The sequence below is a fragment of the Rattus norvegicus genome, chromosome 9, assembly GCF_036323735.1.
Source record: "Rattus norvegicus strain BN/NHsdMcwi chromosome 9, GRCr8, whole genome shotgun sequence".
Classification (NCBI taxonomy): Eukaryota; Metazoa; Chordata; class Mammalia; order Rodentia; family Muridae; genus Rattus; species Rattus norvegicus.
In genome coordinates, this window is record NC_086027.1 from 43,482,271 (window position 1) to 43,509,146 (window position 26,876).

Sequence of the window (26,876 nt, forward strand, 5' to 3'; positions counted from 1 at the left end):
AGACTCAGGATGATACATATAAGAAACACGAACAGCGGGGTGGTGGACAGCTCAGGGGTTAGGGCACTGGATACCAAGCCTGGTGAGCAGAGTTCAAATTTATGGACCCACATGGTAGGAGAAAAGTAACTGCCCCAAACTGTCCGCTGGCCTCCGCTGGCACACAGTGGCATACATAGATACATGCTAAAGAAACAGAATCCAGATGTGATGGCACAAGCCATCGACACCAGCACCTGAGAGGCAGAGGCAGGTGGATTCTGTGAGACTAGCAGCCAGGGCTACAACAGTGAGACATCTGTCACCTAGTGGCAGTGGTGTTGGAGGCAATGACAAAGAGCAAGCCAATAAAAACAGGCAGATCTCCTGAGTTTAGGGCAAACCTGGTTATATAGCGTGTCCCAGGCTAGTCAAGGCTACATTGGTCTTAAAACACTAAAAACAAACAAACAAACAAACAAACAAACAAACAAGGGGGGTGAAGGGAGATAATGAGGGAGGGAGATAGAAACAGCAAGGTAATACTATGAAATGACTATAGAACTTACTTTCTATTTGTCACCCATACTTCAATAAAGCTCAGGGAAAATTAGCTTGGGTTTGTAGCATCTAAGGCAGAATGAAGCTCTCTGCTACATAGCATCTAAGAAGTGTGTGTGTGTGTGTGACACTAATAGACACTAACTAAATGCATAGCATACACCAGGAACAAGAGTACAGTACTAGAAGCAGGGAGATGACTCGGTGAGCAATGTGACTGTCACAGGAGTGAGGATGTGAGATCACATCCCCACAACTATAGCGAGTGAGGGCATGGTGGGATGAGCTGCAGCCCCAGCATTGGGAGGCAGACAGAATGATAGTGTGGCTTAAGGGGCAAGTTCAGTGTAGATTCAGCGAGACACCCTGTCTCAAAAACAAGCATTAACAAAAGAACGTGGGATAGTAACCTCTGGCTTTCACACATGTACACACAGGAACACACACACACACACCACACCACACCATATCACACGAACACACACACAGAAGCATCCCTGGGTCACACACAGGTCTTTCCCTGTGTCCCCACAGGCTCTTAGGCTGATATCAGGAGGGTGGGATGTCATGGCTTTTCTGAGGCTCACACTTACTGTAAGAGTGTGGTTTTACTGATACAGAGCAAAGCGACAGAAAAATGGCTACATCCACAGAACCAAGCATATATGGGCAACTGAATACAGCAAAGCTGACTAGGAAAATTCTGTTTCAGTCAGTCACCTAGTAGGGATTTATCTCTACTCACGAGATCATGGTAAAGATCAGTAACAGAAGTAAACCAACACTTTTTATCAGTCAAAAGATGCCATTAGCTCTGCAGAGGACAAGACAGCAGGATAGCTGCCAGAGCGTGGGAGTTTGAGGTCAGCCTGCATGGTACACTGTAGTCCTGTCACAAAGCCAAGAGGCTGGGGAGAAGGGTGCTTGGCGATTAGGAGTTTATGTTGCTCTTTCAAAGGACCTGACCATGATTGCCAGTACCCACACGGTTCTAGGGGACCCGACACTCTTGACTTTCAGATGATGGACATATATAAACTAAACCTTAAAACAACAAAGCAAAACAAGAAAATGGAGGCAGACCACGTGGCACCATTCAATGACCAAAAAACTAAGCGGAGTCTAGTGGGAGAGAATGCCTGTCACCCACAAGATTAGTGCCCAGAAAAACCAGGGAGGGCTGTATTTAACCCATAAATGTCAAGTTGATCCCATTAGAAAAAGATACTCAAAAGGGCATCCTGAAAGACAGTATGAATGTAGTTAGGACACATCTCTCACTGCCCAGGAAGCTCGAGGCCCTGGGTCTGAGAGGTAGCCCTGCATCCAGCACATAGCTTTCTCACTGGTGAAGAAGAAAAAGACTGTATGACTGCGAGTGGTGACTCGTGCCTGTTATCCCACTCAGGAGACTGAGGCAGGGCTGCCATAGGTTCAAAGCCGGCCTGGATAACAACCTAAGTTCCAGACTTGCCTAGACTACAGCCTGAGACTGTCTCAAAACAAAAACAAAAACAAACACATCTCTTTGATGATTGATTAATCAGTGGGTTAAGAATGGCAGAAACAGGACATGTCATAATTAGTAACAACTAACACCACCACACTGGAAAATATTTTATTAATACGTCAAGTTCAACTTCAGCAATTCCCGCCCTATGTTCATATTCCCAGAACACACACACACACACACACACACCAAGAGTCATGAATGGCCTGAAAGAGAACAGAGTGAATCACTTCTGTTAAAATATACAAAGAAATCAAATGTCAACAAAAAGTAGGCAGATGTGGTAGATACATAAAATACTGCACATTAAAAACAAACAAAAACAAAAACCCAGCATCCTAAACTACAGAGACTTTCAAAAACAATGTTGATTAAATATAACCAAATTGAAGGGTACTAGAAAAGCCCTGTAATGCCAGCATTCAAGAGGCTGAGGCAGGAGGATCTTATGTTTGAGAACAGCCTGTGGAATGAGACCCCATGGCAGACAATGAAAATACTACAATAAAAGGCTAGCAAAAGTACATACAGATAGACCCTGATCTACAATGAGCTTACAGAAATTAAAATCACCAACAGATGAAGCCACTTGGGCATGAAGGCTCATGCCTACATCCCCACGACTTAGGAAACTAAGGTGGGCAGGCTTGTCACAAATCTGTGCAACCTGGGCTACACAGTGATTTCTAAGATAGCCTGGGCCAAACAGAGTCTCTTAATACAGATTCTTCATAACATAAAAATTAAAAAAGGCAACAGAAAGCCAGGAAAGGGTAGAAACAAGACAAAGTTGGTGTTATCCCTGAAAGAAGAAAGCTGCAGACACAGGGTCAACGTCACAGTTTTACTGCTTTACTTTCTGGTCCATGTGTATGAGACGGCTGGACTCTGGAACTGCAGACATGGCCCACAATGAGGAGCACCCACTGCTCTTCCAGAGGACCCAGGTTCAATTCCCAACACCCTCAGGTCCAGTCCAGGGCATCTGAAACACTCTTCTAGCCTCTGCAGGCACCAGGCATGCATGTGGTGCCGAGACATACATGCAGGCAAAATACTAATATGCATAAGACAAAAGAAATTCAAAAGTCGGTCCCTGTAGCTGGAGTGCGGTCAGCCGCAGGAGAGTCCCAGGGCAGGCCCGGAGGGGCCAGTGGCCTGTCGTGGGCACCTGATGGTCTGAGTTTTGACTCCTAGAGTCCACACACACACACACACACACACACACACACACACACACACACACACACACACACACACCAGAGAGAAACCTGAAGGACGGAGGAAACGCAAGTGCGACTATGGAATAGGGAGGAAAGAGGACAGCAGGAGAACAGGAGAACACTGGGTTTTCCTGCCCCTCCCTCACTGACCATGCCCTGACTAGCAGTACTCTTAGGAAGGCAGCAGTCTCTGCTCTCAATGTGGGATCCTGGACCCAGATTTCAGAAAGAGCACAGCAGACCTTACAAATTAGTTTGTCTATTTTAATCCACGGCTACCTGAAACATTAATGAAATGCAGCCGGCCATCTACTTCCCCTAACTTAGAACCGTCTCAGAAGAAAACATACAGCATGCTCTGTGGGGCAGAGGGGGGTGATGTAAGCCTGAAATAATAACCCAACACAGGCTGCAACAGAATATGGTTTTTGCCCATGCAATCAACCATTAAACCCTGGGAGATAACTCAATAACAGGACCTCTCTGGAAAGTTGGACACCTAAAGTGTCTGGGGTAAGGAGGATTTATAAAGCCATCCTTGTGCTTTATAAATGTGCTTGACAGGACTTATAAATGTAAGTCCAGAAAGCACATGAAGAAACTTTCACCACTAACTTCCCTTCAGGCTTGACACATGCCTGGATGGCTACAGGGGTATAACAGAGTCATCTGCAAAGACGGGCTTTAGGTTTCTGGAATTCGGGAAAATTTCTATCAAAAACTAGTCAAAAAAACCCAAAAAACAAAAAACTCAACATTAGGAATATAGTTTTTCCAAAACTAGTTTATAAGAATTAAGTGATTAACTGCTTATTCTGTCTGTATCCAGAATGGACGGGGTAACATGATTTCCAGAGACGTCATTATATCACTCCAGCACCACTTCAACAAGAAAAAGAATAAAAATACAAGGGCTGGAGAGATGGCTCAGCAGTTAAGAGCACTGACTGCTCTCCCAGAGGTCCTGAGTTTAAATCCCAGCAACCACATGGTGGCTCACAGCCATCTGTAATGAGATCCGATGCCCTCTTCTGGTGTGTCTGAAGACAGTTATAGTGTACTCACATAAAATTAACAACAAACAAACAAACAAAAAACCCCACCAAACACACAAATACAAAAGCAAGCAGGTGAAAGGTCTGCCCATTATTATACAGCCTCTAACGAAGGTAACCTGGCTGGATTCAGTGTTTGCACAGCCATAACATGTTATGTGGCTGCCTGGGTGGTTCATGGAGAGCAACCCAAAGGAGGGAACAGCTCAGTTCACCTAACAAGGCAAAAGCAAAAGCCACAAGCAAATGTCCCTGCCTTTAACACCATCTGTCAAATGCAGTGTTGGTAAAGATGAATGCATCAGTCTAAGAGGATTCCTAAATTTTTTGAGTTTGTCTCAAACAGGTTGTGGTAATTATCTAGTAGCAGAGAGACAGGCCCTGGTGGATCTAATAAACGTTTAAGTTCTTATTGTAACTTAATCCATTCAACACGGAATTGTTGCTGTTGCTCATGCTATGCTAGGCTCTGGTGAAATTACCTGTGTATGTATGTGTTACCTATGGTTACCTGTCATCTCAGCTACTAGGGAGGCTGAGGCAGGAAGACTGAGTTCAAGGTTGCCTAAACAGTATGAAAGATAACCATCTCAGCAAAATGAGACAAAAACAGAACCAGTAAATCAAACAGAAGTGACATTTTAGCTATTTATTGTGTAGTGTATCAGTTCTCAACCTGTGGATCATGGCCAGTGTGGATGCCAAACGACCCTTTCTCAGGGGTTGCTAAGACCATCAGGAAGCAGGTCTTCACATCATGATTCGTAAGAGTAGCAAAACTACAGCTAAGAAGTAGCAGGAAAATCGTCTTACAGTCGGGGTCATCACAACATGAAGAATCATATTAAAGGGTGGCAGCTCTAGGAAAGGTGAGAACCACTGGTGGAGAGGAAAAGGAAGCAAAGGTGATTAGAGGAAAAGTGGAGGGATCGTATCCCTCCCTGCCTTGGCAGAGGACTCTGTGGGTTGAAAGCTGGACAGAAGGCATCGTCTGGAAATAAACAAATCATAATGCCTCACCCCTCTGATTGTCTATGGACATAATGCTGGCATTTCAAATTCACTGGTAAAAAAATTTAGGGGCTGGGGATTTAGCTCAGTGGTAGAGCGCTTACCTAGGAAGCGCAAGGCCCTGGGTTCGGTCCCCAGCTCCGAAAAAAAAGAACCAAAAAAAAAAATTTAAGGGATCTTCTTTGGTTCTTTGATTTGTAATGTTTGAGACATGGTCTCATGTAACCCAGATTACCTTCCAGATTACAAGATAGCCAAAGATGACCTTAAATGTCTCATTTCTCTCTGTTAACCTCCAAATATGGTTTTATGCAGTACACTGGGCAAGCACTTTACCAACTGAGCTATGTCCCCAACACATTACCTGAATTTTTAATAACAGTTCTTTCCCTAAACTAAAAACCACAAAAGCATTCAATATCCTAACTATAAAATGGATTGTAAAACAACAAAAGGGGAGAGGCTCTGAAATATACCAGTTGCACACAATGCAGATTGACCAGAGTAGCCAGAAACTCACAAAACTCCAGCATCTCAGTATGTATCTAGTTAAAATTCAGTTTTGACTGAAATAGACTTAGTCATAGTTTTTGAATAAAGGTTGCAAAAACCTGCTACTTTGTCCCAGCCTTCAACAAGTAGGTTTGCTTTTCAAACATCTTATGGAAGGAAGCATTTTTAAAGGAAGGAATACTGAGACAGTGAAGGCATAGGAAGTTAAAGACGGACAACACACACTCGGGGTGGCAGGGGTGCGTTCTTACCCTCCGTGGCCCTGAGCTCCTCTACTGGAGAGCCTTTCACCCCCATGCTGTCATCGCTGTCACACTCTGTAAGAGAGAAATGCACAGACAGCTCTGAAAATATGTGGCTTCAAACTCATAGCAATTCTCCTGCCTCAAGGTTCACCACCATGCTTGGCTAAACAGTAGTATCTTCAAAGATTTTACTCAGTAGTGTCCCATTGCTAGCCCAGCAGAGCCTGCTGTTAATGCTTATATTTTCACACCAGAGGCACTCATCTCTGTAAAGAGCAATTAAAAGCTTCAATTGACAATGGCAACACAGACCATAAAGTCATGGTGTCAAAATGGCTTTTATAACGAACCCCAAGTTTCTATAAACTGCTACGATTGACCAAGTATTGAGAGAAAAAAAAATTATAACCAGTGACCTTGTCATTAATTCGGCTAATCACTCTTAATCAAAACTTAAATGAACATATATCAATGTGTCAACATACAACAATGTTAGAAAGACATGCATAACACACAAATATATCATAGTGACTAAATTAAAGTCAAAATATAACTAAATGTAACTGGTACTTGCCTCTGCAAAAACACAGAAAAACACCATAAATTAAGATTTACTCACAATTTGAGTAAAAATTAAATTAAATATAAACATATATTTCATTGTTTTTGTAGAAATTTATTTTGCTATTTAAACATACTCCTTCAAATACTTTGAGTGATGTCTTAGAGAAACATTTTATTAAGTTTTAAAAACAAAATCCAGCCTCTAGAGTACAGACATTAAAAACAGAGCTATGAGACTTCTCAGCTGCTAAGGACACTTGCCACTGTGGCTGAGCACAGGCTCTGTTCCCACACTGTGAAGTCTAGGTCAGCCAAGAGAACATGCTCTCACTGAGCCCAGCGCTTCACCTCTTTTTGGAGGTCCGAATGAGCAGAACTATGAGTCTGAGCAAGTGCAGCATGCACTGGGCTGCAGCGCACGCTCTTGTCTCAACCATCCGGTCCACGCAAACTGAGGAAATCATTAACGTCCTTCTTCTCCCCTCAGTCCTCTCTAGAGAATTAACTGTACTGTAAAGACTTGGAAGCAAGAGGCAGATTGGCCATCTGCCTTAACTTCAAAAATTGTTTAAGTAATGCCTATTTTACAGGCATGGTACTGCCTCAACTGTCTCCATGCTCAAGCACAGGGGAACTTCCATGTCCACTTTCTAAGATGGATTTCAGTCTCTGTGACTTTGGCTCCAGAGACCCAAATTACACTTAACACTTGGATCTCACTCTTTGTTGTAAGCCATAACCAAATGCATACGGCAAAGTCTTAGGTCCGGCCACATTGCAGACTGTTTATGAAATATCTAACAATTATCTGTGGCAAATTCTTTCTCATTGCTTCTCATTTTCAAAGGAGGACACTGGTCCACACAGAGTGGAGGTGAGGGGGATGGCCGGCCAGCCAGGGTTGCTCTGAACTTCTCAGAGCTATAGGCTACGTACATACAACCTGAGATGCCTGGCAGAGCTGAATTTAATGGCTCAACATGGACCCTAGGGTGCTAACCATGACAACTGCTTTCCCTGACTGTGTTCAGTACCAGGTTTACTTTATTTTTGAGGCACTAGAACGCTCACAACTAATTTCTATCTTCTGACCAAAATAAATAAAAATTCCTAAATATTGCTTCAAAAAAGAAAATCTAATACGTACCTTTATGTAAATAAAGTGCAGCATCTTTGCTCCCAAGCAAAATAAATCTCCTCCTCACTTTTAAAACACATGGCTCGAGCCAGCAACTTAAGCGTGCACGTGGGTGAGCGGGGCACCTACCTCTACACCTCGGCCTCTGGCTTGTAACAAGCAGTACGGACTGAGGAAAGGAAGGCAGACGCCGCAGGTAGGTTACCCAATCTTCCTAAAGCACGGCTTCCTCGCCCCTCAGGACTTTAGTCCAGTACAGCTAACCCACAGCACAGCAGAGAGGACTGAAAGGCACGTTATCTAAACGTGTCTAAGCTTTAAATATTTGAACACGATATAAAAAATTATAACATGTTGGTTGTAAAGCAGCATGCCCTCAATACAAGCCATTTTACTGAAAATGTAGGTGACAAGTGTTACATTCACCTCTGAAGCATGGAACCTGCATTTCTGAATAAAACATAAAGGGACTAGATGGGCCTGTGGGGCGCACCTGATTCAGTGCATGAAAATAAAAATTACAGAGTGACGATAATCCTCAGAACCGAGGCATGGTACAAATAGGAAAGAATTTACTTTCCTTCATAATCTTGCATGAATACCGTGACATTTGTGTACACGTCAGGCAAAGCTGGCTGTGAATTCCTAATTCCCTTTGGCTCTGCCTCCCTAGGGGTGGCTAACAGCCATGTGCCACCACACGCAGCTTCACTACTGTTTCTACACAGATAGCTGAGTGCTAAGCATGGTGGTACTGACATTACACTCTGCAGACACACTTCAGAGGTGGGGAGTGCCTGGAGCTCAAAGCCAATTTGGGCCATGAGAGACTATTTTAAAAATCAAAAATGGAGGGGCAGGGTAAATAAAATCATAATTTGTAGAATCAATTGATCCACTGCAATTGCTGATTAGAGTAACAGTCTTCATTATGAGTTTTTACTAAAAATATAGTTTCAGATATTAGAAAAAAAACAGAGTTGGAAAATGATAATCCATCCAGCAACACTTTGAGAAATAGCCAGATTTCTGCCACTGAAGCCATTCGACAAAATCTTCAAATCTTTTCTCATTTTTTTTTCTTCAATTTGAGACAGGTCTCCTATCTCATTTTTAGGGCCTTTTTGGGTTCATTATCTTTAGAAACAGGGTCTCACTTTGTAACGAGAGCCCCAGATGTCTTACAACTTACAGCTATCCTCCTGCTTCAATCTCTGAACTGCTACAAGGACCAAGTGTGAATCACCACACTGTATATTACAACATTTAAATATCATTCTTATATTTTCTCCTTTCATGTCAGAAATTAGGAAAATCAAAACTACTTTCTTTTTAAAATACCGAGTGGTGAAACTGAACTCCTAACCATGGACAAACTCAGAGGTGGATGGACCAGTACCAAGCAGAGCAACAGAGTAGGAGGACCCCAACTCCTCTCCAGGACTTACAGGCTAAAGGCCGTTCACTGTGTCAAAGCCAACCTCTCGAACCGTCTACACTTTTCTTCTAGATATTGCTGTCTTGTTTATCTATTAACATCTTTTTTTTTTTTTGACAAAACTGGATTATTCAGGTGGCAGACTATAATTTGCTTTCTAAAAATCTGAAGATAAATTTGCAATATTAGATACAAAGTGAAGATCTGAACTCTGAGCTTTAATATGTTTTATGACATTAATACATATTTTATATAAGTGGAAACTGATTTTATCTATTAGAATAAAAAAGGCTGAGGTTGGGGATTTAGCTCAGTGGTAGAGTGCTTGCCTAGCAAACGAAAGGCCCTGGGTTCAGTCCCCAGCTCCGAAAAAAAGAAAAAGAAAAAAAAAAAAAGAAGAATAAAAAAGGCTGTGGAAAATTACTGTGATTAATCCTCATTCTGAAACACTACACTTGATCTTAGCCAAAAGACCGAGAAGGGATTCTGAAACACTAAAGAATGAAAGTAATAATAACAGGCATGATGGCATAGGCCTAGAATTTCAGTACTTAGGAGGAAGAGACAGGAGAATTAGGTGTTCAAGGCTAGCCTCTGCTATATCAGCTTCTTCCAGCCAGAAGTTCAAGGCTAGCCTGGGCTATAAGAGATCCTGCTCAAAACAAACAAGATGTAAGTATATAAGGACAAGTAAGACAGACGGATGGAAGCACACAGGTGTAGGAAACAGACAGCAGTTCACTAGCAGACAGCAGTTTATTGTTTTCTCAGCAGTGAAATCTCCTCCTCTTGGGTGGCTTGCACTGGGACAGCAGCCGCATACCTTTGGTAGTATCAGATATGCTATTTAACAAGGCACACATCATGTCTCCCTCTAAGTGGTGAGGGTTCAGTATATGAGCCGGCCTCTGGGTCTTCTTAAATTGATTCTCTAGCTCCAGAAAGCCTTGGTCTCCTGAGAGGATGGTGAAAGGAATTTGCTTAGGCAGCTGCTCATCTAGACGGCCAGCCTAAGTGGGAACAAACAGCACAGGTTGTTAAAATTCTGCAAGAGTTTCAAATCAAGTAACATCTACTTCACAAGGAGCGCATCTTTGGAAAAGTATGTTATACTGACTCCCTGGCCAGCGTTCGTACTGATAATCAAAAGCCAAACGTAAGCTGCTGACATTTAGAAGGCAACCTACTGAGGCACCACTGAGGAAAAGCAGCAGGTAAACTGCAAATACACAGAAGGCACCTGCATGACAGAGGGGCAAATCAACCGTCACAGGGAAAACCTTCAGAAGGTGAGTTTATCACTCAATCACAGGAAGAAGGCATCTCCTGAGCTTGAAGCACCAAGTGACACACGTGCAAAAGCGTTCATTCACATGATCCAGACAACACAGAAGCGGTCACTCTGAGGACTTAATATAAAGTGAGTCCTGACTCAGCAGTTTCACCAGGTGACTGGCAGAGACAGATGTAAATGCCAATTCCATCTAGGACGACAGTGATTAATCCAGTGCCTCTCAATCTCAGATATTAAAACGTAAAAGTGTATTGTGCACAGCAAGCACAGCAAAGTCAGCTTGACTATTTATTCCATACACAACTAAGTTTGCTGCACACACATGACATCTTCTGAGGACAGCCATAAAAAGTATGTACATGTGCACATACATGTGTGCTGGGGCCCTGGCCAGAGCACACAAGCAGTGAGTAGGACCTGACACAGAAAGGTTTATCTGAAATCAGCTCCATGGGTCATCACACTTCAAAAGGAAAAATCCGAATGCATCCTAGGTCGCCGTCAGGTTGTTAGTAACACACCTACTTATGCAGACAGGGCGGCTGACATCAGGCCTTCATAAAACGCCTACTCACGTGCATACATATGGCAAAATCAGCAGCGTCTTTTCTCTTACTGCAGCGAGGATGAAGAAAGAAGCATCCGATCCTGTTCAAGTAATTATAGACCTTACAGCCGAGCGGGGGCTTCCAATTGGTGTTTCCTCCTATTCATTTTAGAAAGAATATAAATGGTAATCAAGCAAGGAACAAAGGGACTGAGAACTTTATCAAGGTAAACGGAACCTCTACTTTTCCTCTTAACAGCACTAATCACACTGTGAGAGAACTGGCCTGTAGAGCTAACTCACTGTCAGAGCAGATGCCTGGATGCACGAAGCCTGGGGTCCCACCGCGAGCACGACCTAAACCAGGCCTGCGGGTTCATACACATGTGGGGTGGAGACAGGATGGCCAAGAGCTCAGCTACAACGCCTACAGCTACAAGACATGCCGTCTCAGCCCTGCAACAGACATCACCATCTTGTCACTTTACAATCTCGGGAACAGAGACTGACTTTCTTTTATCTGCCTACACATGTCAAAGTACATGGGGTGAGGGCTGGAGAGACGTCTCCATGGTTAAGAGTATTGGCTGCTCTTCCAGAGAACAGGGGTTCAATTCTAACCACCCACAGGTAGCTCCCAGCTGTGTGTAACTCCTGTCCAGGGGATCTGATGCCATCTTCTGGTCTCCATGAGCAGTAGCAGCTCATGCACAGCATACAAAGAGGCAAAATCCCCACAGACACAAAAATAACTTTTCTTGGAAGTTCATGTGGACAGTGAGCAGAGTAAAAGGCAAAAGTTAACATTCTTCAGATGGTGTCATCCTACATAACCTCAGTTTGCTAGGTTTTACAGATAGTCAGCGGATAAGAAGCAATGCACTCTAAATATTCCTGTTTACATTCACAGGTTAGTGCTGCTCTTGTTGTCTGTCTTCCTCAGACAGGCTCCTCCTGTGTGGGCAAAAGTCAATTCAGACTCCTGAGCAGTCAGAGTGCTGAGGTAACCGCTGTTGAATGCTCAGCCCTAACTCCCTCCAACACCCAGACACACGATGAAAGAGGGGCAGAAGAACGTAAGAGGCAGTGGACGGGAGTGCTCTCAATCAGTCTTCTGGATACGGCCTGGCTGCCGCACTGTGAACTCACAGCAACTGTGAGCACCTGAGCAGGGTGGGCCCATCCATATTCCACAGTGGATGGGCGACAAGCTCATGGCTCATGTTGCTGGAGGCTGTCACCGGCTTTAGTAGTGATGTAGTCAGTGCTAACTCTACCTCCCCACGCTCACTAAACAATCTCTCAGCCACACTCATGCCAGCAAGAAACAGACAGGAAAATAGGAGGAAATTCTGTAAAGAAGGGGTTCAGGGGGAGAAGTGAGATCGTAATGAGGGTGAACATGACTACACACACACACACACACACACACACACACACACACTTATATATACATACATGAAATTATCAAGATTTTTAAAAATTAAAAAGTATGACAATCAGCAGAACTAGACTTAATAAAACATTAGACTGGCTAATTTATGCAGATCAGTATGTTTCTAGCTTTAATGCCAATCCTTACCTTTTTATGCTATTTCCTCTAAAAATGCATCAGATACTCACTACACTAATCCTCAGTAAGTAAAGCACTCTCTCCCATGTCTGACCAGTGGCTTACAGATGGATGTGTGAGGTGGTACTTCATAAGCAGCAACAGTGAACTATAGCATACTGAGAATCACGGCACTCCCATAGCTACCAGAGCACAGTTCAGAGAGAATGCAACATTTTAGTGATCCTATAACAAGGTCAAGCCTCTCAGCTTGATTCCTTAAATTTTGTTTTTAAATTAACGTTAAAATGATAAACAACACACGCAATTAGTAAAACACAAGCCTACACGCCTGCTTTCTTGAAGGTTAAAAGCCTGATACATCACAGGTGTTGGATGAATCTTTCTTCAACGGGTATTGAAAGATACATGAGTTTGGGGTTAGCAAACAGAGTTAATACCACAGAAATATGTTAGCAGCAGCAGCGAAATCCCAGTGAAGCTGTGCAGACAGCTCAGTGAGTAAAGGTACTTATCACAAGGGCTAATGACCTAGGAATGATCCCTGAAGCCTGCATAATCTAGGAAGAGAATCACTCCCACAGATTGTCCTCCGACCTCCACACATGCATAAGTAGGTAAAATAAATGTAAACAAGTAATCTAGCAGAGTAGTGCACAGTAACAATACTCAAACCATGCTTCATACTGTGTTCAGGAAGGTTCAAAGGAGCCTTTTAACTGAGTCACATTCCCAGAAGAGGGGCCCCTAGTGCTCTCCTTCTTAACCATACCTTGAAAGCCCCAAATAAATGTTCCTTGATTAAGATGCCCAGGTAGATGACCAAAAAAGTTCGACCAGTTATCAAAATCTACAAAGACTATATGAGTCATGGTTCGAAGGTAATCCACGTCTGGAAGCTCCACTTCCTCCTCTAAGAAAAACAAACAAACAAACAAAAACATTAGCATGAATTCAGTAAGAATCATTCATAAATATCCTAATTCCTCAAGTCTAAAAGACATTAGAGTCCTACATGCAAAACTGTCCACTGTTCCTATTGTCCACCTCTCCTGAAACCTTTACAAAGCATCCGATCTGTGTAGGTAACATTTAGGACATCCCACCCACACTCGATCACATCCTTCTGAAGCTCTCTTCCCCGTAAGAGACTGTAAGGCCTTTGTTTTTGTTTCCTTATTTAGCCCAGAATGAACTGGAAATCAAGGCCAGCCTTGGAATTCTGATCCTTCTGCCTTCACATCCCAAGTGCTAAGACTGCAAGTGTGCACTACTGTGACTGGCCAAGGGTTTCTTTTTAAAGAGCAATAACTTTTTTTCTTTTTTAAAATAAAGTTACCTTTTTTTTTTTTGGTTCTTTTTTTTGGAGCTGGGGACCAAACCCAGGGCCTTGCTAGCAAGCGCTTTACCACTGAGCTAAATCCCCAACCCAAAAATAAAGTTACTTTTAACAAATTAATGTACTAGGTCAAATAGATGTTTAAATTTTAAGACAATTTTAAAATTTAAATACAATTTTACTATCCATAAATATCAGTAGCCATGAAAGGACTTGTGAACTTATGTCAACACAGACAAAAGATAATCTAGTAGAATACTACAAGGCATAGTAACAACATTCAAATGAGGTCCTAAGGCTCTGTCTAGGAAGGCTCACAGGGAACCTGTAAACTGAATAAGGTACAAGGTAGGGCACACACCTTCAACCTGACATTCCTGAGGCAGGATGGGAAGGTCATGGCTTGAAGGCAGCCGGGGCGACAGGATAAAGCCCACATACATAAGGTTCAAGGTGATTTACAGGAACGCTCTTTGTCACAAGAATCTGCTTTTCTCTAATAAATGTGCCTTTCTACTAATAAATCTAGATGGAGTTACTAGTAGCTCTCTGATTTGAGGATCAAAAATACCCAAAAGAGCATAAATAAGAGAACTTCAAAGACTGACCCACGGGTGCTGGTAGATGTTCACCCTCTTTCTTGGCTCTCTCAAGATCTCCTTTCGTCTCTCATACTTCCCTTCTTTTTTTTTTTTTTTTTTAAGATTTATTTGTTTAATGTATATGAGTACACTGTAGCTGTCCTCAGACACACCAGAAGAGGGCACCAGATCCCATTACAGATGGTTGTGAGCCACCATGTGGTTGCTGGGAATTGAACTCAGGACCTCTGGAAGAGCAGTCAGTGCTCTTAACCGCTGAGCCATCTCTCCAGCCCCCCATACTTCCCTTCTTACCCAACCCCACTTTCAAGCTTTTCCACCATGGCAAGTCCTTACAACTTCTAGTGGTTTAGATTTAGGTGCTACTGTTCTTTTCTATTAGATATATATACATTCCCCCAAAGTAATGAGAGAACTGAAAGAAGAGAACATAAAACACTGGGGCCACTGTTTTACTTTTTGGGAACTAGAATTAACTAGACCATGCAAGATTTAATACTTTCTCACTAAAAACCCACAACTAAGTATCAAGACCTATGTGCGCTACAGAACAAACCTGTGAAGTCAATGGCCTGTAGCCTGGAGTGGTGGCACACACCTATAGTCCGAAGGCTGAGTGGGGAGGGTCACTTGAGCCCAAGAGTACGACAGTCTGAGTAGCAACAGTTAAGACTTCATGTCAAAAAACAGATCGATGGCAAGTAACCAAAGTCTAACCAGAGCCCCAGCTTGCCAGCCTCAGCTGCTCGGTCTCCACACGTCTCCTCCACACATGCCAGTTCTGAGCTTATCTACCCCTTGGTCCAGCAGTGGCTGTGTATGCCACGGAGAGGCTGAGGCAAGGTGCTCTATCCTAATAAACATCTTGGAGTCTAGCAGGTGCAGTAGCAGGGGCAAGAGCCAAAGGGGTTCTTAGTTCCTCAGCTGAAACCAGGAGACTCTAGGCACAGGCCACTGCAGAGGGCTTTGCAGGCTTCCGTCAGGTGGACAGATTACTGGAGATATCATCGACATGCTACTTTATAAACACAAGTGATTTTAAAAAAGAACCACATACCTTTTACAGCTCACTAGGTTAGTATTCCAAAGCCTGCAGACTTATTTTATCTAGCCAAAAATAATTAAACTTTCAAATAAATAAAAGAACTGTTCTATTTACTTAATCCAGTCATATGGAGGGAAAAGGTCAGAGGAATTGTAAAGGAAAAATGCACCTCAACTCTCTACCCTCGTTTTTAGCTACCACTTTGAACTTTTTACTTCCAATCGCTGTCTTGATTATCACAAAGCTTTGTTACAAAGTCTTCTTACACTACACTTAGGATTTCTCATATTTAAAGAAGGAGGCTGGCCGGCACAGTAAGTTATGACTGCAGTGCCCGCACTCAGGAGGCAGAGGAACTGGCAGAATTCCTAGACCATCCTAGCTACAAAGTAAGTTCTAAGCCACCCAGGCTAATGTGTGAGACCTGGTCTTAAAAACCAAACCAAAGCACGTAAATATTTAAACTTTAAAAGTTATTTATTTTTATTTGATGTCCATTGGAGTTTTGCCTGCATGTATGTCTATGTGAAAGTGTCAGGTCCCCTGGAACCGGAGTCACAGACAGGTGTGAACTGCCCTGTGCTGGTCCTCTGGAAGAGCAGTCAATACTCTTAACCCTGAGCCATCTCTTCAGCCCCAACATTTTTTATTTAAAAACAAACAAGCAAATCAGAGCAAGACTGAAAAGATACAAGAGAAATTTGTCTGGAGCTGGTGATGTAGCTCAATGACAGTGCATTTGCTTAGCATGCACAAAACTAAGCCCAGCACACGAAGATACAGACACACATTCTCACAGAGGGGAAAAATTTGCTTTTTAACAAACCTTTATATTTTAAGGAAAATATGATTTTAAGGTTCAGGATAACTCTCAAATGTTTACAAAGAGTTCTATGCCCTGCCTTTTCTCAAAATCCTCACGTCTTTGTAAACAGAGAGAGCTACCCTATTGTTTAAAGACAGCATAAGCACAAATCCTGAAAGTGCACCCTGGCTGCCCATCAGTGGCGCTTCTGATGCCATCAGAGGTGGATGCTGCTGACGTCAATACTCACTCAGCTTTTACTGATGGGCACACACACATGCGTGTGCATTCTGGTGAGTGTTAGACTTGCCCCATGCTGTAAAGCCATACCTATGTTCTGGCAGCATACGTCATGCTCAGCACTTCTTTCCACATCTGAACATTTCTGATAGCTCGTATGTCTCGGGTTTTTCTCAGCGTGTGAGACACTAGCAGCAAGCTGGCCCGTGCTTCCGTGGTCGGCTCTGACGTGGGCAGTAACGGGTTTCTGGAAGGCGGCGTGCTTCCTGTGGAAGTGCTGCTGGGCACTCTCCGTGTTGTGGAAGGCTTTGGTGCAGACGCCACACTTGATCACATACTGCTGCTCCTCATCGCCTCTTACTTTCCTGTGCGCTTGACAGACGTGAGTGTTAATGTCAGCCAGATTCTGTGCTGTGGCTGAACACGACCCGCAGCGAAACCACAGTTTTCCTTTTTCCAGCATGATTTGAAGACATCTATCATAATCGTCCCTTCTGTTGACTTTACAGATGTAACTCTCATGACAGCCACAGCTTAATAAATTACTGGTCTCTATTATTTTAAAATCATCTTCAGTCTTAATTGAAGTTTTAGTTTTTTCTGGCACAAACACATAATCTCCACTGTGCTGCTCTGTATAGTGGCTCAGAAAGGCTTCTTCCTTGTTGAAAATGAGGTCACACAGCCCACAGCAGTACATCATCCTCACCTCACCACTATGCTCGTCCTGGCAGTGTCTGCACAGGGTCTCCACCTTATGGAAAGTCTTTCTGCAGTGGGCACAGCTGTACCTGTGGAACCGGTGGCTCGTCAAGGACGCACAGTGCTGCTGTACACACTCATGGGAATCAAACATGTCTTCACAGATGCGGCATTGCCACCTGCCCCTGGGAGGACTGCTTGCCGGGGAGTGATCCACGACAGCAATGGGTGAAGGGGGTTTGTCAGCATTCAAATGGTTCTCAGTCGAAGACGACGGCACAGCCGCCTCTACCTCATCCATCTCATAGAAATACCTGTGCCCACTGTGGAACTCAGTAACGTGCGCCATGATGGCATCTTTCCTTATTAACTCCTTCTTGCACATCCGACACCAGAATAGAAAGTTATTTAAATGCGCCCCTCCATGAAACCGGCTCATGTGTAAACGCATGACCCCCGAATCTTCACAAACCTTTCCACACACCACACACTTGTAACACATTGTGTTTGCTGAGAAAACATGCTTTTCTACAGCATCTTCACTTGGAAACCGCCGACTGCATTCACAAAACCAGGCTGTGACTGTTGACCTCTGCCTCTGCACACGAGCTGTACCGCCCTGGCTGTCAACTCCTAAGTTCACCTTCTTTGTCGGAATGACACAATCCTCTGCACTGGACTCTTTACTAGACAGAATTCGTTTCAGGGATGAAATTTTTGGTTGATTGAATAAATGTAAGTCACAAGGAGGCCTACTCCCTTCACTGATGTGGCAATAGAGTAGGACAGATTCTTCCACGGAGTTAGCAAAGCTCATTTTGTGTCCTGGATTCTTGTGACTTTGGGTGCTGGCTTCATCCATAAAGACCTGGTTGCAATCTGAACAATAACCTCTTACTAGGAATTCTTTTGCAACCTGAGTAATGCTTTTCTCAGCTATAGCTACAGGTCCAGCATTTCGACAACGAACCCTGATTTGGATTTAAAAAAAAAAAGTGTAAGTTTTTCTCTGCTTTGTATGACAAGAACTTTAAAATAACAATATAAAGATATCTTTTCAGTAACGCAGTTACTCTATCATCTTAAAAGACTTTTATATTATCCCTATTTTATTTTGCTCATCCACATACAAGAGTTAAAAGTAGAATTAGAAGATTAAAAATATTAAGGCAAACTTCAGAAAACCTCAATCAGTAACAAATGTACTGATATAGGGGCCTTGAGGCAAATTAGACTCAAAAGATCATTCAAATATATGAATGACCACTATAAACTTCTAGATAATATTCCACTTTTTGTTGCTGTTTTCTGACTTCATTGTGAGGTTTTTTAATTGATTAACTTAACTGTATTTATTTATTTAACAAGTATGGGTGTTTTGTGTGCATGTCTGAAGACTTCTTGTGCACCCAGAGTTTTCAGAGGTATCTGACCCCTGCAACTGGAGGGTCAAACAGTGGTGAGCTGCCATGTGGGTGCTGGAAATGAAGGCCAGGCTTTCTGGAAGAGCAGCTGTAATATGTTCTTAATCACTGCGCATCTCTCCAGCCCATTTTGTTCTGTTCCCCATTTGGATGGGAGTTCATCATGTAATCGAGGCTGACCTTGAACTTGTGACCCTTCCTCCTCAGCCTATAGTGCTAGGGTTATAGATAGGCACCACAACTCCCAGAACTACTTGTTAGTAATTGATTAACTTATATCAGGAATATGCCCTATCCACATCTTTTCTGCTAAAGAACAATTTTCATTAAGAAGCACGTAGCGAGGGGCTGGGGATTTAGCTCAGTGGTAGAGCGCTTACCTAGGAAGCGCAAGGCCCTGGGTTCGGTCCCCAGCTCCGAAAAAAAAGAACCAAAAAAAAAAAAAAAAAAAAAGAAGCACGTAGCGATAGGCTGGACGGTGTGAGAAGCCATTACCATGTAAGGACCGCTATCTCTGCTACTGCTCTGCATCCTCATACTTCCAAACCACACTCTCCCCTGCCTCTCATGCTAGATTGGTGCATACTCATTCTAAGGAGAGACACAAGGAATAGAAAATACTTGCCAAACCCTTCCACTACTGAAGGTGTCACCAGAGTTCCTTACAGACTAAGACTAGAGCTGTACAAACCTGAAATGGGCACTGAGCTCCATGTGGGAACGCAGAGTCTGGTGGCAGGCCACACACTTAACCAGAAACGGAACATCTTTGCACAGAGACACCAAAAGCTTCTTTGCAAAAGATGGAAATGATACTGGGCGGGCTGTTCCCTTATCGTCTAAGAGACAAAATGAACCACAAATTGCAAAGTAATCTGAACAATCGGTGACCCAATCTTTCTCCTTTCCCTTCCTGAGCTCATCAGTTAAGGAAAAGTCTACAGGAGACCATTTTTAGACTTAAATACAAAGAGTGCCTTCTGATCCAATTCCCCAGACCGCCCAGATGTAACAAAAACACTGTTCTGAATATGCGCTCTCCTTCCCTGGCTTCTTTTTATCCCTCAAATAGATAGGATGTAGCTGGGTGGAGGGAGCACATGCCTTTAATCCCATCGTTCAGGGGACTGAAAGACAGATTGTTGTGAGTTCAAGGCCAGCTAGAGCTACAAAGACCTTGTCTAAAAAGAAGGAAGAGGGGTTAAAACATACTCAATGATACAAATAAACATTTTTGAAAAATTAAGAATTTAAATAAAAGCATTTAATTTTTATGATTCTAAACTGAGAAGTATAGCTAACTTAGAAGAGTATTTTGAAAGGTATAAGTTTATAAAGATATGATTCATTTACAAAATGTTATCTATAATATATTAACATACCACCCAGTTTCAAGCTCTGATGGAAATGATTCTTTGCAGACATATGTTTCAAGCACTCGTCCTTGGTGCTAAACAGAAGAAAGCAATGTGGACAAGCAAAACACTGAATAATCTGAGGAGGAAGGTCATTGCTGTGTCCATCAGCCGCAGCTGCCTAAAATAAAAGGGAAAACCAGGTCACAACTAAAGTCATGTATGCAAATGGACACAGCAAAAAAGTGATTTTCAATTCCCAATTTACTATTTAGAAAATGTCGTACTAATGTTACAACTAAAATCAATGTTCAATACACTTTTAAGAAACTAATTTTAAAGGCTGGAGAGATGGCTCAGCGGTTAAAAGCACCAACTGCTCTTCCAGAGGTCCTGAGTTCAATTCCCAGAAACCACATGGTGGCTCATAACCATCTGTTATGATCTGATCTGATGCCCTCTTCTGGTGTGTCTAAGGCAGTGACAATGTAGTCATATAAATAAATAAATAAATCTAAAAAAAAAGAAACTAATTTTAAAACCTCTAACTTTATTTGGAATATTTCATACCAATTTTTACCTTTTCTGAGTATGAATTATATAATTTCTACCATAAGCAAGATAAAAGATACCATAGGTAAAATGTAACTGTTCCCTCAAAATCAAATTACAGGCATCTTTCTTTCACACTAAAGGACATTTATGGCCTATATACTTCTCGTTTCTCATACAGTCATGTATAGTATCATATCAACACATAAATGCGACCAAAGTACACAAGACTCATTAGAGCACAGAGGTATGCACTACCATGCCTGGCTACATGTTCTCGGTAGCATCTAAGTTTCCAAACCTGCCTTAAAGAGTCTCCTCTATCTTTTACTTTTTTTTTTTTTCCTTTTCTATTTTTCGGAGCTTGGGATCAAACCCAGGGCCTTGCAATTGCTAGGCAAGCGCTCTACCACTGAGCTAAATCCCCAACCCCGAGTCTCCTCTATCTTAAAATTAAAATTTGCACATTTGTATGAATGGGTATGTGTGCTTGCTATAAATTTCCCTTCCTACTGACCGTCCTTACGGTAGCAACTTTTATAGGTATTGCTAGTAAGACCAGGAACTTGAAACCAGCAACCGTAGAGTGCTTATGAGATCCAAGAGGAAGGAGAGGAAACTGACATTCATACTGAGAACACATCAAAGGCACTCAGATTCTGAGTGTGTTTATATCAACTGTCCTACGACAACCCCAGGAGGAAGCATTCTCATTCGCATCACCACTGTGACCACATATCGTAACAAGTTATCCTAAAAGCGACAAATCAGAGATTTACAACTAGCTCTGTACCTGTACTCACTACTCCTCACACCTCTGGATCATGCTTTAACTTGATTAATGCCACAGGAGAAAAATCTAGGCCGACATTCTGAATTACATTTAAGAACAATAAAGCAATCTACAAATTTAAGAAACTTTTAAAAATATTTCTATTTGAAGAACCTTAGGTAAACAAATATTTTTAGTTCAATTTCAGATTATAAGCAAATCCAAAGTAAAAACTGTTAAGGGGGGATTGGGGATTTAGCTCAGTGGTAGAGCGCTTGCCTAGCAAGCGCAAAGCCCTGGGTTCGGTCCCCAGCTCCGGAAAAAAGAAAAAAGAAAGAGAAAAAGAAAAGAAAAAAGAAAAACTGTTAAGGGATTTGACCCCTATAATTGAAGTACAAGTCCACACAAAATGTTATTATACTGTATCTACTACAAAAGTGGCAGGCTTGCAGGAACTGCCTAAAGCCTGGGAGGACGAATAGGAAGTAGAATGTACAGTAAGCTAAACCGGAAAAGTTCTTTTTATCACGTTTCTGGTACAAATAAAATAGTGCACCGTACAAGGGACAGTGATGTGGCTTGAGCAGGACCTCTGGAAGCCATGTAAAGTAGAAAGGAGAGAGCCAATAGAATGAGAGGGCTGTAGAACTGGCTTGGTGGGAGGGGGTCCACTGCTCTTTCGAAAGGTTATTTCAGATTCGACACCACAGAAGGGTTTAGCGGTAATCTCTAGGACTGTTGGAGTTTACCTTTTAAGCTTAAGTGTCCAAAAGTAACCTAGCACCCCAAGTTATTTTGTTTTCAATAATTAAATTTTTATCTTTATGTTCATCGTTAGTGATTGGAGGATTAAAAGAGGAACATGGAAAAGAAACCCTCACACGCGCTGCATGGTTCTCTAGAAAGAAGGTCTACTCTGAGCGAGCTCTTACCTTGGAGAGAAGATGGTCCTTATATTGCTGCTGAGTAACAAAATGCTCGTAGCACACTGCACATGCAAACACATTGGCGAGAGGTCCATGTAAGGTAATTGTGGGATCACATGGGGAGTGATCAAACCTGTAACCAAGAGAATCACGTCGGGTCTATTTCCCGGATCATGCAGTGTGCCTGGCCTGTGAAGCTGACACACACGCACACACAAACACATGAAGCGCTGGGTGCTTCCGTGAGACGTGTGAAGGGAAATGGCTGGAAACCCCATCCTTTGGCTGTCTGTAGAGGAGACTACAGAGCCTCTGCTCCCTCGTGACCTAGAGAAGCTCAGCAGAGCAGTAGAGAGCCACGGCAGAGCGTCTCGCTGTGGAGACTGACGTTCACTAGGTGCTTCAGGAGGCTGTGTTAGATTACATAGGAGAGAATATCTGTAAATGCTGCCTCCCGTAATCTACATTTATAGGCTGGATTTCTGTACAAATATTTCAACTGCACTATAATGCTAAACCCCCCCCCCAAAAAAAAACCAACCTAAAATCTCACCTGGTTTTTTAGAAAACCTAAATATAAATTACAAATAACACATCAAAATAGTACAAAACAAAGTGAGTTTCAAATATTAAGCTAAAATCACACTGGTACAGGTTTATCACATTTCAGCTAACAAAATCACTGAGGACTGTCACTTGAATGAGACTCCACACCTAAATGACTAACCTTTAACCTTTAACCTAGGAATCCAGAGTGCCCTACTTACCTTTTCAAATGTCCTAACAGAAGGTGCCCATTGTCAAATTCCTTGTTACAGTGCATTATCGGACACAAAATTGACTTGTCAGACCTCCGCATCCTGCCTCCACTTTGGAATGATTTTTTTGATCCAGAATTAATTGCACTTGTTCTGAGTCCTACATCATAACATAAATTCCTAGGTTACTACTTCAGAGAATTGTACACTGGACTGATCATCAGAATCAGAACAAAATGGTGGGAGAGAGCAAATGATCAAGGAGATAGTCCCAGTTACAATTAGGTTTTCAGGATCTTAGACTCACAAACACAATCAGGCTCCTTTGCTATATAAATTGGAAAAGCTCTTTCCCTTGAATTCTTATTTAACCTAAACTCTTAAACTTGTTAGCTCAGGGGCCAAAGGAAGTTAATGGCAAAGCAGTACACTGGAAAACAGTGGCACTAGTGTCTAAAACTAAATGTGTGTTACATTCACATATGTGCACATCACATGTTAAGCATCCTTTCTTGGGTACTGTCCAGCTTTGGGGAAGCAAGGTCTCTCCCCCTTGCCTGAACTTGCTGAGTAAGCTAGGCCGACTGGCCAGTGAGTCTCAGAACTCTCCTGTCTCTGTCTCCACAGCACCAGGATTACAAACACATGCATTGCTAATGTGAGTCCCAGGGATCAGAACCTCAGACTTGCATCTGACTGTCCATATGTCCGTCTATGTTCATAGCAATGGAATCAAACCCACACACTTTCTACTTTACGGCTTCTAAGAAGCTCAGGAACTGAATTGTGATCTCTAATGAGTACCTGACATTTTTAGCCACTGGTCCACACACTGTCTGGCTGCTTCTGTTTCTGAATGTCCTTGAATAAATTCCAATTCTTGTAAACCATGCGCGTGCTGAAAATCAATTTTTTCCTAAAGAAAAGAGAAAAATTCAGTTGATTTATGATAATTACTGTTTCTTGGGTAAAAAGATATATTAGTGATCAGAAAATATTGACTACTCTTTTTTTTTTTCCCTTTCCTTTTTTTAGGAGCTGGGGACCGAACCCAGGGCCTTGCGCTCGCTAGGCAAGTGCTCTACCGCTGAGCTAAATCCCCAACCCCAACTACTCTTTATCCCAAGAGCTTCACATCTAGATATTTTTACCAAAGATTATACATATGTCAAAATAAAATACATATACACTGTATGAAGATGTTGAGCCCAGTTATTTGCTTGAAGTTGCTACATCAACAATAGGGAGGTAGGTAAATTACAGCACATGCGTTTGATGCAGGAGCATATAACCAAATGGTGTTAAACAATCAGAACCAGATGAAGGAGTCATCTCAAATTATGTAAACTCTATTATGTATTATTATGTATTTTCAAAAATTTTAATAGATTTATTGAAGAAAGAGCTCAGTGAATACTTGTTTAATGAACACTGTTAATACTAGGCCCTCCGTATCATTTACGACATGGCAGCACAGTGTTGTCACCACCTACACTGAGAGCTGGCCTACACTTTGATCAGAGCCTCAGAGCAGATGTTTTGGCTTGCTCAGTGTGCAGTCTCCAGGACTACGTCTCAGCCCTCCCTGCTGCTGTGGCATCACAGCGGCCTCACCCAGTATGTGAACGAGCATGGCAGCACCCAGCACAGCTTTATTTAAACATGAAAAAGCTACATTTACAAAAGTCCACGTACAAGTAAGTATATTGTGACTCCTGAAAGAGTGGATATGTATTTAGCTCTCCTATCCACATTTAATACACGTGGCCAACCAGTTATCAAAACTTTCTGAAAACTCTGCTTCTGTGGTGACATGTATCAACTTTTTCTCTAAACAATATAATACCTATTGCACAGCACTGACACTGTACTGGGTGTGATCGTTATCCAGAGTCATCAATTCTAGATTTTTCAGGACCTATTTAGCCATATAATGAGATGTTCCATAAGATAGGGCGTGCAGGATACTTTTATGTCAATCTGACACAAGCTAGAACCTCAATTGAGAAAACGTCTCCCTCCATTAGATCTAGCTGTAGGGCATTTTCTTAATTAGTGATTGATGGAGAAGGACCCGGCCCATTGAGGGTGCTGTCTCTGAGCGTGTGGTCCTGGTTCTATAAGAAAGCAGGCTGAGCCAGCCATGAGATACAAGCCAGTGAGCAGTACCCTCCACAGCCTGTGCGTCAGCTCCTGCCTCCAGGATCCTGCCCTGTCTGAGTTCCTGCTCTGACCTCCTTAGATGTTCAACAGCGACAGGAAATGAAAGCTGAATAAACTCTTTTCCAACCTGCTTTTAGTTATGGTGTTTTGCTGCACCCTAACTAAGACAAAGGGTTAAGTGAAGAGGAAAAAAAAAAAAACCAAGATTTTAATCTGAACATATTATAAAATATTGTTCCAAAGTACAGCCATAAAGAATTCTCAAAAATGCTGACATGTACATACTTACATTTTCTATAGTCAAGTAAGCATAGAAATACTGGCTTTAATACAATACTGTTAAAGTATCAGTCACACAGAACTTCTAAAGTCCTAAGGTATTGATGTGAGTTTTTATAACACAAAGCAAATATCTCAACTTCACAAACCACCAGTTTCTTACAAAATAATCATTATATAAAAATCTCCTTTAGTAATAACAGTATCAAGGCCTAGAGGGATGACTCAGTGAGCCACGTGCCATGAGCATGAGGACCCGAGGAGAGTCCAGTCCCCAGGGCCCACGGATAGAGCAGCCCTGCCTCCAAGCCAGCACTGGTAAGGCTGGCAGGCAAATGCCTGGAGCAAACTGCCCAGCCAGCCCGACCTGATCCATGAGCTCCAGGCCAGTAACAGCCCTGTTTCAAACATAAGGAGGATGGCCCAAGGGCAACCTCTCTTCTCCACAGGCATGCACATGCATATGCAAATTACAAAACACCAGAAACTCACGAACACCAAAAATAATTAGGAGACATTTTCTTTTTCTTTTTTTTCTTTTCTTTTCTTTTCTTTTTTTCCGGAGCTGGGGACCGAACCCAGGGCCTTGCGCTTGCTAGGCAAGCGCTCTACCACTGAGCCAAATCCCCAACCCCCTAGGAGCCATTTTCTGTATGTGTTTAAGTAGAATAGCTGCTCACTAGAATTCCTCAAAAATTCTATTGAAGTTTCTTAATTTTTTGAAATATCTTTACATTTTTATTATAAATAATTTGATACATTAATAAATCTCGATCAAAACATACACATACCCTGAATGCCCTGTTCTTCTCTTCTTTTTGTTGTTTTTCCACTTCAACATGGCGGGCCAGGCGAGCCAATGTTAAAGCAACTTTATCCTTCTGATGGTCTATATAGTCTTTGTGTTTAAAATTCTCCTATAGTACAAATAAAACAGAACACTTTTCATTCCATTTAATACAGAATTAGTACACAGCCAGTAAACATTCACTTACCAAACAGTTACTGCATTCAAGAAACACTTGTTAGAGTTCTAAAAATCTTGATGTGTGTGTGTGGGGGGGGGGGGTCCTGTCTGTCTCCAGAGTATATTTTGTATTTTATTGTAATATTTTATAATTGACATGCTAACAGAAGAGAAAAAGTAGAATCAAATAAAACACTCAATTAAGGGGCTGGAGATACTGCAAAGCAGTTGAGAGCACTGGCTGCTTTCCAGGACCTGGTTTGATTTCCAGCACCACATGGTGGCTCACAACTGTC

General features: G+C 42.4%; 1 protein-coding gene across 7 annotated transcripts in view; it reads right to left on the reverse strand.

Moving 5' to 3' along the window:
- Positions 1-26,876, reverse strand: part of Zfp451 (zinc finger protein 451) — a 64,709-nt gene that overhangs the window by 876 nt on the left and 36,957 nt on the right. For 5 of the 7 annotated variants that reach the window (XM_063267130.1, XM_063267131.1, XM_039083551.2 and 2 more), the window contains 11 exons: positions 26,405-26,530; positions 23,976-24,087; positions 23,181-23,331; positions 22,420-22,546; positions 20,191-20,344; positions 19,500-19,647; positions 16,773-18,355; positions 13,424-13,564; positions 11,107-11,237; positions 10,061-10,247; positions 6,104-6,169 (listed from right to left, as the gene is read on the reverse strand). In XM_063267130.1, coding sequence (XP_063123200.1) covers positions 6,104-6,169; positions 10,061-10,247; positions 11,107-11,237; positions 13,424-13,564; positions 16,773-18,355; positions 19,500-19,647; positions 20,191-20,344; positions 22,420-22,546; positions 23,181-23,331; positions 23,976-24,087; positions 26,405-26,530 — 2,926 coding nt within the window. Of the gene's footprint in view, positions 1-6,103; positions 6,170-10,060; positions 10,248-11,101; positions 11,238-11,381; positions 11,535-13,423; positions 13,565-16,772; positions 18,356-19,499; positions 19,648-20,190; positions 20,345-22,419; positions 22,547-23,180; positions 23,332-23,975; positions 24,088-26,403; positions 26,531-26,876 lie in introns of those variants that run through there. The other 2 variants (XR_005488896.2, XR_005488897.2) reach the window with 2 other exon arrangements.